Source organism: Mobula birostris, chromosome 15 (genome assembly GCF_030028105.1).
Source record: "Mobula birostris isolate sMobBir1 chromosome 15, sMobBir1.hap1, whole genome shotgun sequence".
Lineage (NCBI taxonomy): Eukaryota > Metazoa > Chordata > Chondrichthyes > Myliobatiformes > Myliobatidae > Mobula > Mobula birostris.
Window position 1 is genome coordinate 26,889,487 of NC_092384.1, and position 15,298 is coordinate 26,904,784.

The 15,298-nt window shown below is 37.1% G+C and overlaps 2 protein-coding genes across 6 annotated transcripts in view; one reads left to right on the forward strand and one right to left on the reverse strand.

Annotated features, from left to right (window-relative positions):
• tsnaxip1 (translin-associated factor X interacting protein 1) overlaps positions 1-10,672 on the reverse strand; it is a 60,916-nt gene extending 50,244 nt beyond the window's left edge. For 2 of the 4 annotated variants that reach the window (XM_072279494.1, XM_072279497.1), the window contains exons 1-5: positions 10,576-10,672; positions 6,032-6,137; positions 5,436-5,548; positions 2,993-3,119; positions 595-688 (exon numbers count right to left, since the gene is read on the reverse strand). In XM_072279494.1, coding sequence (XP_072135595.1) covers positions 595-688; positions 2,993-3,119; positions 5,436-5,548; positions 6,032-6,137; positions 10,576-10,625 — 490 coding nt within the window. In that variant the 5' untranslated portion in view covers positions 10,626-10,672. Of the gene's footprint in view, positions 1-594; positions 689-2,992; positions 3,120-5,435; positions 5,549-5,906; positions 6,009-6,031; positions 6,138-10,575 lie in introns of those variants that run through there. The other 2 variants (XM_072279495.1, XM_072279496.1) reach the window with 2 other exon arrangements.
• A 700-nt stretch (positions 10,673-11,372) lies between these two features.
• Positions 11,373-15,298, forward strand: part of ranbp10 (RAN binding protein 10) — a 158,577-nt gene continuing 154,651 nt past the window's right edge. The window contains exons 1-3 of one of the 2 annotated variants that reach the window (XM_072279498.1): positions 11,373-11,669; positions 12,317-12,428; positions 12,515-12,567. In XM_072279498.1, coding sequence (XP_072135599.1) covers positions 11,420-11,669; positions 12,317-12,428; positions 12,515-12,567 — 415 coding nt within the window. In that variant the 5' untranslated portion in view covers positions 11,373-11,419. The remainder of the gene's footprint in view (positions 11,670-12,316; positions 12,429-12,514; positions 12,568-15,298) is intronic. The other variant, XM_072279499.1, reaches the window with a different exon arrangement.

The window sequence follows — 15,298 nt, forward strand, 5'->3', positions numbered from 1 at the left end:
ATACTGTATGTTGGGCCCAAGATAGATCTTCGGAGATGTTGCTTGTGTATTATGTGTCCTTTGCCAGCTCATCCAGGATTCTAGGCTTTATGTGGAATTCTAAGTACTAAAAAGTTACTTACAATTAGGTCAACACTGCTAAGTCTAATTCTGTCTACCAATGGTCCTGCTGAAGTCAACGACTAGCAACCAGGAATGAGAAGCCCCCTAATCCCAGGATCATCCCTTTGAAATCAACGGTATCACAACTGCCGCTATGCTTATTGGGTTCAATTTATTCAGCCATTGATCAAAGCGGGAAAAGTTCTGCTTATTATAATTGAAGAACTCAATGAATAAACCACTAATGATCTCTTGATAACAACTCTAATCGGAAATATTTATAAAAAATTATTTGTGTTATACTTACATTGTTATCCGTTGAATTAATGGATGTCATTCATTGAATTAATAGATACATTCATTGAATTAATAGATACTTTCAAATTAGAGTAAATCATCAGTTAGCAAGCCATGTGATAGAAGATCAGAGACTTCTTTCTTATTCGCTCTGTGTGAAGTGTACTACAGAAATAGTGTGAGAAAATTACATACCCAGGGCAATTTCATATTCATTCTTGATGGCAGATAGCAATGGCTTGTAGGTTTTTAAATCTTCAATGAAATATTCAAACACTTCACGGTAAGCCTTTGTAGAAAGCAGAATAATTAGTCCTCAATAACAAAATGTGGGGTTTAAGTTGGTTTATCTCAGTAAATTAACAAATACTTACTATGGGCTGAGAGTAAATAATGTTAAACTTTCCATATTAACTGTATCTGCTTATGTTGTACTTAATCTAAATATTCTGGAGAGCTTTCTTGAGTCCTATTATGCGAAATAAATGTCAGAGTGATGAAAACAAAGCCCAAGATCATTGATGATAGGGACACAAAATAAACTTCCAGCTGACAACTGGAAAATTTTACACAGATTGAGAAAAGGGAATACTTTGTGAATGAGTACAGTCTTCTTTTAGGTATATATTATATATTCACATAAAATCAGGATTCAAAAGATCTGCAAACATGTTTTATTTTTTAGTGCCGAAATAAAGGCCTGGCCATTCATGACGGAAATGATCAGAAATTATTTCTAAGAATAATGAAAAGGACTGTGGAAACTCGATTGTTCAGAAGAACCAGGGCAGAGATTGATAGTTTTAGATCCTAAGGGAATTTAGGGATTCACGGTTAGTGCAGGAAGAGACATGAAGGTAAAAGATCAGCCTGATTTTACTGAATGATGCTGCAGACACAAGAAACTGAATACCTTATTCCTAGTTTTTTTTTGTATACTTATATCTTTAGTTAAGATTGGAATTACCTTACACCCCAAAATCTTCAGTTGATTAAAGACAACCTGTATAAATTAATAAGAAGTAGGTCATGCCTGATGACTCTTATTGAACTTCTTGGTGAGAAGAGCAAAGCCGTAGGCAGGACAATATCTGTTAATGTTATTTATTGGAGTCCAGGAGGAATTGCATAAAGTCTTGCATAAGGAAGTCTGAGTGAAAGTTAAAGCTTATATATTTGAGAACAAAATAAGGATTAGTTCAGGATAGTGGCTCAGGAGCAGTACAAAAAGAACAGCAATAAAGATCTATTATCTAATTGGGAGGATACATCTGGTGATGACCAGCAGGCAAACACCATAATTAGCTACACTGTGCAGATTCTATTTCCTGTACAGAATATCTTTTTTTACAGTGAATGGGTTGTTTCATTACTTGCCATTGTTATGTGAAAATTGTATTGTGTTTGAAATGGTCACAAAGGTAAAATGGCTTTGTGCACATTCTGGGTTATCCTTCCCGTAGTGTACTAGTGAAGATATACACCCTTGTGCATAATACAATAAACTCAACTTTGATTCTCTTTTTTGCAATTATTTTCTGCTAAACAGTTTCTATCATTGCTTGTATCTATTGAATAATTATTAATAATACTAAGTTGCTATTTGGCAACAAGATTTTTGCACTGATTGTAATTTAATGCAGATGCACATTATTTTTCCTGGGCAATGATTGGTTGATATATTTTCAGCTGAATTTAAGTCAGAGGGGGTTGGGTTTTGTTCCTAGAAAAGAAATTGGTTAATTTATTCAGGTACACACTTTCCACTCTCACCACTTGAAAGAATGATTCTTACTGCCTTCTTGTTTGAGAGATTTCAGTAGCTGTCTAACTCACCTCAGTTGCTATACTTCATTCAGTAGTGACATTGTTTATTGGTTGGAACAAAGATCACTAAGCAACATGAATAGAAACTCTTAACTGACTTTACTGGGCAAGGAGTAAAATGATCAATTGTTTATCGCTCTTCATTATTCTCTGTCATCACTTCCTTTGGAATGACCCGTAACATTCAAAGTAATATTCAAATTAAGCTGATACAGCAGAGAATCCATTTACCACCCATTTTCACTAATCCTACATTAATCATATTTTTGATTCTTCTTATCAGCTCCTCACAGATCCTAGCTCTCACTAAATACTAAAAGCAATTTAAAATAGCCATTTAACCTACCAACCTGCATGTCTTTGGAATCTAACTATCCCTTTAACAATTAGTCCTTACCTATATCATTTAGTTGTTAACTATACCAATTAGTACTTAAGAATTCCTGACCTTAATCTTTGAACAATTTCAAAACTGCATTGCATTAAAAGTGATACTGTATTCCATCTTCTTAATTTGAATTACTGGATATTATTGACTTTATTAGTAAAAGGCTTTGAATAATAGATATAAACTGAAATTTAATTTAATGACAAATAGATCATTTACCCAATAAGGTATCAACAGAATGTAATTGTTTTGTGGAGTGTTGATAACTCTAGTTCCTTATAAACTCAAAAGTGTCAGATTAATTGTTTAATTGATTAATCAGTGGCTCTACATAGTACAAAAATGTCATCCACATCTGAGCAGTAATTTTATACACACTTGTAGATTAACTTCTTGAGCATTGGGCACATTTGGATCCAAGACTTGGAGCTCTTTTCTCAAGTGGTCTTCCAACTTTTCCAAGAATCGAGGTTTTGGAGTATTGCTTGCATATGCAGGACCATACCTGTAGGGTTAAAATGGGCACTACAAGTAATTAGATGGGCTAACAGCACATTAGCATTCATTGCAGGAGGACTGGAATTTAGAAATATTGTACTGATACTGGTGAGGCTGTACCTGTTATAGTTTTGTTCCGCTTATTTAAGAAAGAATGTACTAGTATTAGAGACAGTCCAGAATAGATTTATTCAGTTAATTCCTGGGATGAGAGGTGTGTGCTGTCAAGAATGCCTAAAAGGGATAGAGCTACATTCTTTTGGGTTTAGAAGAATGGAGGATCATCTTATTAAACATGTAACTTCCTAAGGAGAAATGCTAGGGCAGATGTTGGATGTTTTTGCTCGTAAGAGAGTCCCAAATAAATGAGCAGTTACAAGAGAAGTGAGGTGGTCATTTATAATTGAGATATGTGGAATTACTTCTTGCAGAAAGTGGTGAATCTCTGGAATAATTAACCTCTAAGTGTGAAGAAGCTATATCATTGGAGATAAGATAGATTAATTGCTTAAATATCATGAAATGGAGTGCAATATGGAGCAAGTTCAAAAGAAAATTTGAATCCTGAGTTAAATCAGCCATGATCATATTAAATGGTGGACAGGTTAGAGGAGCCAGGTGCCCTACTACTGTTCCAATTTTCTTGAGTAATTAAAACCACAATCAAGTTCTTTTTTCAAAATAATTGCACAATTAATCTTTCTATTCCCTTGACAGTCTAAACTATATTAAATATATCTATAATGTAATTTTAAATGCATTGTTAATGTTATGTCACATTATGTCATAATGTATTATTAATGAATGTAGCAACTGATAATTTTAATTTAAAATAAACTGGTTGAAGTTATTTGTTTCTTTTAAACTGGGGTTGTCTTATTGTTATGTCTGGGTGTTTGCTTTTGAAGTCATAGCCAAATTTCTTAATTGTTGAAAATATTTCTTAAGAATTTGAGAGCCCTTGTACAAGGAGAGGGTTCAAAGATATAAACACAAGAGATTTTGCAGATGCTGAAATCCTGATCAACACACACTGAATGTTGGAGGAACTCAGCAAATCAGGCAGCATCTGTGGACACTTTGGCACACATCCTTCAGTAGGACTAGAAGGGAAGGGAGCAGAAGCCAGAATAAGAAGGTTAGATGAGGAGAAGGAGTACAGGTTATCAGGTGATAGGTGAAACCAGGCGAGAGGGAGTGTGGGTGAGTAGGGGAGAGGGGTTAGGTAAGAAGCTGGGAGGGTATAGGTGGAAGATATAAAGGGCTGAGGAAGGAATCTGATAGGAAGAGACCATGGAAGGAAGGGAAGGAAGGAACCAAAGGGAGGTGAAGGACAGGGGAGAACAAGTGAGAGGGGAATGGAAAGAGAGAGAAGAAGGGAGGGATGGAAAAATTACTCTAAGTTAGTGAAATCAATGTTCATGGCATTAGTTTGGAGGCTACCCAGAGAGAATATGAGGTTTTGTTCCTCCAACCCATTTGGCCTCATTATGTTATAGTGGGAATGGGAAGTCAAACTGTAATGGACAGTAACCAGGAGAGTTTACCTTCTGCAGCAGACAGAGTAAAGGTGCTTGACAACGTAGTGAAAAGGCAGACGCTGCTAGGGCCCATGCAAATGCCATGGCTACACCTTTAGTTGGGAGAAATTAGGAGGAGCCAAAAGAGAAATTTGGCTTAAATTCCAAATTTAGCTGAAGAAAAGGACTCAATGAGAGTTGATTTGAATGAAAGACTTGTCAAAAAATAGATTTCAAAATACATTTTCTAAGAAGTCTGTAATCAAGACCAAGGAGACATTTCTTCACTGAAGGGGGCCATGAAACTTCTGAATTCTCCGAGCCAGAAGTCTGTAAATACTCTTGTTATTTAATATATTTAAAAGTAAAAATGACCTATTTTTGGAGTCTAGGGGAAATCACGAGATATTGAGTGGAAAAATACAAATGAACTATATTTCTGCTTTATTCCCACATACCTTGAAGAAAGGCTGATCAGTCATGAGCTAATTAGATAATGCAACAGCCTCTGGGCAGAGAATGGCCTGATCCCATCATTTTGAAGCTGGGAATATTTAACTTTGCTTTGTTATTGCTTTTAGAGATCACCAAATCCAATTGTAGCCCTCTACCACTGAAAAGTAAAATCAACACAGACTTATTTTATCTGATTTAAATGGCTCAAGGGAGCAATTAATCCATCAAGGGTCTCAAATAGCAGATAATTTGATGAATTATTTACATCTCTACACTAACAAGAAGTAATTTCTATCAATTTATAATTTTTAACGTTCTCTATAAGCATAAGGATCAACAGCTCTTACCCATGCTGTTTGTCGATTTTTGATGGGTGAAGTTTTTGTTTATGTTGAACAATCTCTCCACCTACATGCCCAGGCCAGTTGGACAAGTAGCCCTCATTCACTTCCCCACTTGGCTGCATGGTAATGAAACGTGGGGTCAGTGTGTTAATTAATAGAAAAATGGCAGATCCAAGAGAATACACTTGTGTTTAGAAAATAAGGAAATAAATCAAATTTTCTATGGAGGTACTAAATATATTTTTTTAAAACATCCTGGGTGTGTTTCCCCAAGGCTACACTTTAGATGCAGCCAGAATACATACATTGATAATCTAACATTGCTTATTGCTTAATGGGATGCTTGGAGGGGAAAAATAAACACTGAAATATACACATCCCTAAAATGCAATCCAGTGATGCAAAATGAATTCGGAGTAGAAACAGTCTGCTGGAAAGACAATAAATAGACCCAATCTGAAACAAAATATATACATTTTCTGTCATAATAAAGCAGTTCCATCCATTCCTCTCGTGTGATTTTTGTCCCTCATTCCAGTACTTCTTGGTGTACCTAAAAGAATCTTCTAGGGGTATTTTGAGTGATGAAAGTACTTTACCAATAATTCTTTCAGTGGAAGATGGTATCTTATGGCACTGTCTTGTAACTGATAAGTCAGACAGGCAGGTTTAGGTACATCCATATTGGATTTCCTTGACATTCCTCTAAAATTAAACCAAAAATAATGATAGTGGTAAATTAGAATTACGTTTGTAATTGACTTTCAAATTGCATTTACCAAGATTGCTATGAACATATTAGTACAACTGAAGGCAAACTTTTTTTTCTCTACACACAAAATACAGTTTGCTCACTGACTTTAGCAATGAGTGAACCACATAACCATGAGAATCTCAGGTTTAAAAAAAAATTAGTTGTGATGTGCAGATCTCTGAATCTGTCTCACCCTACAATGGTTCTAACCAATGATGGTCTCCAACAAGAAGTTCAACCACACTCCACTCCTAAGAATCAATGTCACTTGTACCACCAAAGCACCCCCCCGTGTCACATAATGGGAAGTCATTACTTTATCGCCAGACCAAGCACAGGAATAGTGTAGGTCTAACACTGGCCATTTTTCAGTGAATGGCTTATGTTGCACAAGTGGTTGCCATATCCAGATCTCACTCTTAAGGCTCAGTTATGAATATGATAAAGAATAACTGGGCTTGGATAACATCAACAAGCTTTACACTAATGACAATGCTTCTAGAGGTGAGAGAGGGAGGGATTATACGAGAATAAAAATTCAGGCGCAAATAGATAGGAATGATTCAATATAGAGGACCACTATTCCAACAACTGATTGGCATATTTGATCAATGATCTTTCTCCCTGCCTCTCCCTCTGGTTTGCTCATTGCTGTAAAAAAATAATTTGTACATTCTAGTTCTGGTAAAATCGTTATCCTATTTTCTGTCTCCTTTGCTGACACAGCTGAACTGCCACATACTTCCTGCATTTTAGTCTTTCAACGCTTGCACCATTTTCCTTTAAATCTTGATAATCTACATTTGGTTGGTTAAAGAATTGCAAGGAAGCAATCTTCTTGTCCTCTTAATTGGAAAATCTAAAGGGAAGGTTTTTGCCATAGAATCTTTCAACTATTCTGGATGCCAAACTTACTCGATGCACATTACTCAGTGCAAATGCATGTTGGAAAATACGGGCTTTAGTTAGATAAAAAAAGACTAATTTAAAGTCACAGATACACTCTCGTTCATTGATCATGTTACTTCAGGATTGCTATGCTACAGAAATTATAGTTCTCAAGTTGCTAAACAGTAGACTGAAGCAGGATGAATGATTAATAACAAAATGTGCAGAGAAGCCTTCCTTTATTGCATTTAAAGGAAGAACATTTATTTTAATTCAAAATAATTCAAACATGCTCTATTTGTTCTATATGGAAAAGTTACTTAGAATGAACTTAATGAAATAAGACAAAAGAATGATAGTAGTTTTTGATCTTACATTTGGTCTGAAATGATCAAGTCTATAAAGAGTTTTCTTGATTAAACTGATCTCTATTTTGGAGAGATTTCCATTAATAGAATTAATGAAAGTCTCTCATGGCACGAACCATCAAAAATATTGCTGCCTATCAGTGTATTCATTAACCTTTAGGGCCTTCACAATGTGCCGTAGGCCACAATGGGACTGATCTAATTATGTCAGCTGTTTTGTTGATGTCTGCAGATATTTAAGTCAAGTATTCTCTCCTGATATTTACTTTTCTATTATATATTCCTATGATGAAACAATGAGGAATAGTCCAAAGAACAAGAGTTGTCCGACTGGGATTTGTATTGCTTGTATCAGGTTTGCAGAAGGATAGATGAGCTTGTTATAAGTTTTGGAATTTGGAAGTGCTGGAAGATCGGAAAACAGAAGCTCCACAGATACCCGTAGGAGCAGTGAGGAAGAGACAGATGAATTGATCAACAGCAATGACTTACAGAACTTTAAAGGGGGAAAGCATCTCAAGCTCTTTCTTAGAATCATAACTTAACCAAACAGAAATATCCAACAAACTAAGGAGTTATCAAAAGCACTGAATTAAAGTTTCAAAGATTCAAAGTACATTTATTATCAAAGTATGTATGCAGTATACAACCCTGAGATTCGTCTTCCCACAGACAGCCATGAAACAAAGAAACACCATGGAATCCATTCAAAGAAAACATTAAACACCCGATGAGCAAAAAAAAGAACAAACACGCAAATGGCAATAAACGAGCAAAAATCACAAACAATCAAACCACAGAGTCATTGAAACAGTCTAGGTTTGGTTAAGGAAATAATTTTAAGGAAAATGAAACAGATACAAATGTTTACATTGCAAATTATACTACAGTGGGCAAGAATTGAGAGAAAATATAGAAAACTTTTAACCATGTTACATGATGGGCACATAACTGTTAAATTACTTTCCACATACGTAACAGGAAGATAATACATTTTGGTAAGAATAAAGAGGTCATTGGAAAATAAGGGCTTTAATAAGATAAAGGAAACAACTAATTGAAAGTCACAGGTGCACAAATAATTAAAAATAATAACGTGGGCTGATGAGAGTATTAAAAAGCAAAGCATCAAGGCCAATTTCTGGTAGGTGGAGGGAGGGTTATAGAACTGAAAATGAGAAATATTAAAGTTTGTAGAGAATGGTGACAACATTAAACAAGGAATATGTGAATAGTTCTTATTCCTGAACTATAAAAAGAGGAAATTAAAGGAGGCATAGTAAAATATACAATGGACATATACCAGAATGATCCCATAACTAAGAGAATATATCCATTGGTAAGGAATAAAATAGCTTAAATGCTTTTCTCCAAAAAGGTAACTGCAGGGTGATCTGAGAGATCATGGAAGGATGCAATAGGATTATCATAGAGGTGTTGATTCCACTTATAGACCAAACCAGGGCCTTAAGGGTAACACACATCAAAGTTGCTGGTGAACGCAGCAGGTCAGGCAGCATCTCTAGGAAGAAGTGCAGTCGATGTTTCAGGCCGAGACCCTTCGTCAGGACTAACTGAAGGAAGAGTGAGTAAGAGATTTGAAAGTGGGAGGGGGAGGGGGAGGGGGAGGGGGAGGGGGAGATCCAAAATGATAGGAGAAGACAGGAGGGAGAGGGATGGAGCCAAGAGCTGGCCAGGTGATTGGCAAAAGGGATATGACAGGATCATGGGAAGAGCGTTCTGCCTCCGACAGTTGAAGGTCGGAGGGGATGGTAAATGGGGTGTTCTGGAGAAACTTCATGCATAGACTTGTTGGTTTGAATGACCTGTTACTATTGCTATAAATACTTCAATATCTTTCATTATGGCAGTAACAGTATCAGAAGTGAAGTTGCAGCAACTTTGGGTTTATTTCAATTATTATGCTGCATCCAACAACAGAATGAACAGTAGAGGACATTGTTTTAGGGGGATAAACCTGGGCACTTGGAAGGGGTACATGTAAGAGCATCCTGAAGGCATCAATCAAGTTTTTGCTCTGCTATAGACCTCCTTATTGCTTTTATGTTGTCATTGAATTCCCTTGTCAGCCATGGTTGCATCATTCTGTCTTTATAATACTTATTTGAGATGTATCTATCCTGCACCTTCCAAATTGCTCCCAGAAACTCCAGCCACTGCTGTTCTGCCGTTAGCTCTGCTAGTGTCCACTTCCAATCAACTTTGGCCAGCTCCTCTCTCATGCCACCACAATTCCCTTCACTCCACTGTTATACTGATACATCTAACTTTAGCTTCCTCCTTTCAAACCACAAGGTGAATTCTATCGTAATTTGATCACTGCCTCCTATGCTTCATTTACCTTAAAGCTCCCTAATCAAATCTGGTTCATTACACAACACCCAATCCAGAATTGCCTTTCCCCTCATGGGCTTAACCACAAGCTGCTCTAAAAAGCCACCTCGTAGGCATTCAAGAAGTTCCCTTTTGGGATTCAGGACCAAACTGATTTTCCCACTCTACCTGTATATTAAAATTCCCCATGACCACCGTAACACTGCCTTTATTACATACCTTTTCTACTTCCCTTGACATTTATATCCCACATCGTGGTTACTGCTCGGAGCCCTGTATCAGGTTCTTTATTTTTCACCCTTGTCCCTAACTTACTTTTATTTGCCCTTGCAAATGAATCGTGATTCGATTGGGCCGCTGGAAAAGGTAAAAGCCCGAGAACGTTACTCTTTCAGATCGCTTATCTCTACCTGCGTAGAGCTTCATCTGTCAATTCGATTGGGCCACCAGAAAAAATTTCATTGCACCAGTAAATTTAAGCCTGTTCACCCTTTCGGGTGAATAATCTATTATACAGTATCTTAGAAGTTATCGCCAGTGACCTAGTCAAACTTTATTTGTCAAATCACAAGAGCCGTTTATCCGGTCGTCATTTGAGGCAGCTTGCTATCGTTTCTAACACCATGCCGTGAATTACAATTAAAATGTACTTTGTTGGCTTTGAAGCACGCCCTGAAAGCATGCAACTCTCTTTCGGGTGCTAATCACAGCATTGCTTCTTTTTACAGCAGGCGGCTCCCTATATTACCCGTCTGGTCTCAGCGTTCTCTCGTCTTACCCCTGGTTCGGAGTTCGTGTTTTCGGACGCCCGGCGGAATGCGCAGACATAATTAATGCAAGCAAAGCGCAGAGAGGAGCGACTGACTCTCACCCTCTTTGACCAGCTGTTGTGTACGGCGTGTTACCATGGTAACACATAAAAGGCCCCCGACGTTCAGGACCCATCGTTACCTTTGGTGCCTGTCATAGAGTAGCGAGAATCACTTATAGCCGGCACACGCAAAATTATATTTAGTGAAACATAAAAGTTTAATTGAGTAAACGTTGTAGTTTCTATTTTCCAATTATTTGCGACTTTGATCTTCGATGAAAAATCCTCGAAAAGCTGGTGCTGATGTTGAGTTTGAGATTTAAAGTCGCTACCGAATTCGGCCGGCCCGCATTCCACCTGTTTGTTTTCGCTAGACTATGACGCTTTCTGGTTATATTAGTGCCTTTTCTCGGAGCCATTGATGAAGACGCTCTCTCGCATTACTCGTGACTTACTTTATCTTTGTGTCATTGTTTACACTGAGAAATACTTTTAGAGTGGAAGTGAATCGACTCCTTTTCATTTTCTCCACTCTTTTTGCCAAGAACCGTGTTGCTAACAAATTGAAGAGAACTACAACTCCCAGCATCCACGATCCCTACTATTTCCCCTCCCCCCTACCCGCCGCGTTCGGGTTTCCCCGACAGCCAATCAACTGTCGAATCGGTGTGTTTTCGCTTCGTAGTGTGCCGTGTGGCATTCCGGGAGTTGTAGTCGAGTGTTCTACAGTGTGTATGGACGGTGAATTTTGACTTCAACATCCGTCGTCCTCAGCGCTCAGCCCCGTGGCCCCCGAAGAGTGCGGCGACCAATGAGGTGCCAATACAATCCGTTCGTTATCCGGGATATATACACAATAGGATCCAAGATGGCTGAGTTTGGAGCTTCAAACCACGGGGATACTGCGCTGAATTATCAAGAAAAAGAGTTAAATGAAAGATTAAAGCGTCTATATCCAGCTGTGAACGAAGATGAGTCCCCTCTGCCCCGATCGTGGAGCCCAAAAGACAAGTACAACTATATCGGACTGTCACAGAACAATCTCCGTGTACACTATAAAGGTAATCTCTGTGGAATAATCTAGTTTAATCCTGTAAAAAAAGGTACCCGGTGAGTGATCGTGTTGTGAATAGTGATTTTTTCCTGTTCATTTGGAAGCAATGATTGGCACTGTGACAGGTAACGTTCTTAATACCGATTGACGTCATTGATTTCTGATTGTGTCTCCAGTAAATAATTTTATTTGAAGATGTTTCAACAATTCATACAATAGCTCTTTTTACATATGAGATTTCAATATGCCTCATTTATGGCGTTGTGTCTTCTTGTTGAAATGATTACCGAATGATTTTTGAGAAACAAAGTCCCTGCGGATCGTCTCAATGGTGGCAGTGCAGTATCATATTTTGTTAGTTGCTTAAAATAAACACCTCCTTTTTGGCCGAGCTTCTTGCATTGTTTAAAACTGTAGTGATAATGTTTGTAGTCCTCTTACGATGAAGGCGATCCAACATAGCTCAGTGAAGAATATTTATTTGAAGGTTCGTCAACAGTTAAGGTGGATTTAGAAAAGAATATTTTATTCTTTAAGGGTCATATTTGCTTTAACGCTGACGTAATATGAACACAAAATCTGTTAGATTTAAACAGTTAAGATGTTAAAATCTCGTAAGGTGTTTCCTAAGGTGATTATTGTTTTCTCAATCAGGACATGGAAAAAATCACAAAGATGCTGCGTCCGTTCGCGCAACGCACCCGATCCCCGCAGCTTGTGGCATATATTACTTCGAGGTGAAGATAGTGAGTAAAGGCAGAGATGGGTAAGACCACTCTTGTTGGTACTGACATTACGTGACTCTTTAATGGCGGAGGATGATTCCTTATTTACAGCTCTCATTGTTCACAGGTACATGGGAATTGGACTGTCTGCCCAGGGTGTCAATATGAACCGACTGCCTGGTAAGTCACTGTTGTGTTATTAGTGTTTGTATTCAAAGTACATGGTTGGAGTTAAAAAAAAACAAAACGTGTATGTTTATGTTCTGCTTGCTTTCTGCTGGAAAGTCGAATTAATACGAGCGGGCAAGAGGGAGATTGTATTGACTATCTGAAAATGCCGATGACATAGTTCAATTTGAGTGGATTTCAGAACAAATATTTTTGATTTGCCAAATCCAGGAAAACGGGGATTGTGGTCACGTGCTCACTTCTGGTACATTTGTTGACATTATTAGCATATGGTCACGTGACTGCCGCGCGCAGTGCTGCAGAGAGACCTGAGGCATTCTGAGAGTTTTAACTGGAGTAAGGTTTATGCTAGTATCTTTTTTCAAAGTAGGCAGTTAGTCACCCCATCTGCGGAACTATACATTCTTGTGCACATATTGAAAAGAGACTGTAAAAATGAAGCAACTTGAAATATTCATGTTTTTTTTCCTCCTAAGACAAAATGATACTTTGGAAAAATATAAATAAACATTTAATTCTTATATGTTAGGGTAATTTTATTTCTATTGTGGTTTTCCCAGTGACTATTTTCGTGATAAAACATTAAGTAATTATTAACATATTATATTTGCTCAATTTGAAAAAAAACTGTTAAATAGTAATGTATATTCTTTCTGGCTGACTGCAAGAGACTGCAGTTCTATTCAGAGGAAGTGAAGAATATATGTAGTTTATGTGAATGGCAAAGATTTGATAATGGATTATAATTATTGGAAAATGTGAAATTGTCCATTTAGGCAGGACATTTTTTAAAAAAAAGTTTGTTATTCTAAATGACAAACTTTTCCAGAGCTTTGAGATACGGAGGGATCTGGATGTCTTGGTGCTTTATTTATAAAAGGCTCAGTCACAGATACATCAAATAATTAGGAAAGCCTGTAGAATGTTATTTATTGATCAGGGAATTGCATACAGAAATAAAGAGACTGTGCTTCACTGCTATAGATCAATGGTGTGATAACGTTTCATGTCCTTAATTGAGGAATGATGTAGATACATTTGAAATAGCTCAAAGAAGGTTCACTAGACTGTTACCTCTATGAAATAAGGTGCATTTATGAGGAAAAAGTTGGAGATGCTTGTTATGAATCTGTTGGAATTTAGAAGAATAAGCAGTGACTTGATGGAAACAAAAGATCATGAATGGTCTGGATATAGTAGATATGAAAAAGATATTTCCTTTTGTAGATTAACATGAAACTAGAAATCATGTTTAAAATTTAGGTGTGCCTGTATGAAATAGATAAGGTGATTTTTGTTTTGAAATTTCCTGAAAGTGGTGAAAGCAATGTCTGTGAATATTCTTATTGGTAGAGAGTTTCTAAACAAGCACAGTTGTCAGATATATCTTGAGATCAATGTTGCAGTTGGTTCAGGCATGATAAGGAGTTTAGTAATTCTTCATTCAAAAGAATTTTGAAACACCAATTATTGAGTCATTCTTAAATTGTTATGTAAAGCGTTCTTTCCATCCCCTGACAAAAGTTTTTGCTGCTGGTATCATAACCAACATTCACTTGATGCCTTGCCCCTGTGACTACCGTTCACATGTGAATCTCAGTGGTAAGTGACTGTGGTAAGTGAGTGTAAGAATTATCATGCTGAGCCTCATTGCATCTTTTGATTTCTTGAAACAGGGTCTGGCTTTCATTCACTATGAAAAAAACAGTAGTAATTTTCTTTTCACCTTCCCCCCGACTTCCTGTTCCATATTTTTCCATATGTTGAGGGTAGGTACTGTGCCTGAAACATCATACCTATTGAGATGACTTCACTCAGGACAAATTAGAGAGTGAAATGAGAATCCTGTAGCACAAAACTACTGGCTTCTAGGAGCTTTCCAACTTGTCTCACTTCCTTGCATTTGCTCAATAGCTTTGCATATTGTTTGTTTTTAAGTTTATTTATCTTTCCTGTTTAGAAAATTTGTGTTGAATGTTCACCTGCAAGTCTTCAATGATAATCCATCGTCAAAAATATCCTTGTCTTGTTATTATTGCCATAGCTTGAAGTTCTTTGATTTGTGATCATTATACAAGTTCCCTTTTATTCAGTATATAAAGAAGAATCACTATTTTGTAAATTTTTCCATTTATTTTTTAACATTGAAATATCTAAAGGGATCTTTTAGGGAGTGCCATAAAACCCCCTCTTAGATAAAAATAGGATCCATTTTAGATTTTAATCTTAAAACTGAACAGTAGGATCCATATGGTTCCTCTTAATATAGGAAAAACATCCTGAGTTTTCTACAGACAATAATGAACAGAGCTATAAATAAGAGCTAGAGTAGAAAGTTGAAAGAAATGATTTTAAAGCAAGAGAAACGGAATGAAGTTCCAAAACACAATACAAAAACAATGGTTGGAAGTTTTGGCTCCAGCAAAGGAGTGGGAAGTAATATTCAGTCAAAGGGCAAGAAGCATGTAATGTGAAACATACAGCTGTAGTGAATTAAGAACTTGGCAAGAAAGGGGCAGATAAATGTACGGGACTGGAGAGGAGAGGTAACGTGGGCCATAAGTGTTCTGGAATAATTGATATTTATTAAAAACGAGAGAGCCCATATGAGCATTCCAGGGAGTAGACACATGAGTATTGAAGCATGTATTGGTTTTCAACAACATAGGGAGGATTGGCAAACTGGCAGTTTTGTGGAGAAAGAGAAATAGGACTTTGATAA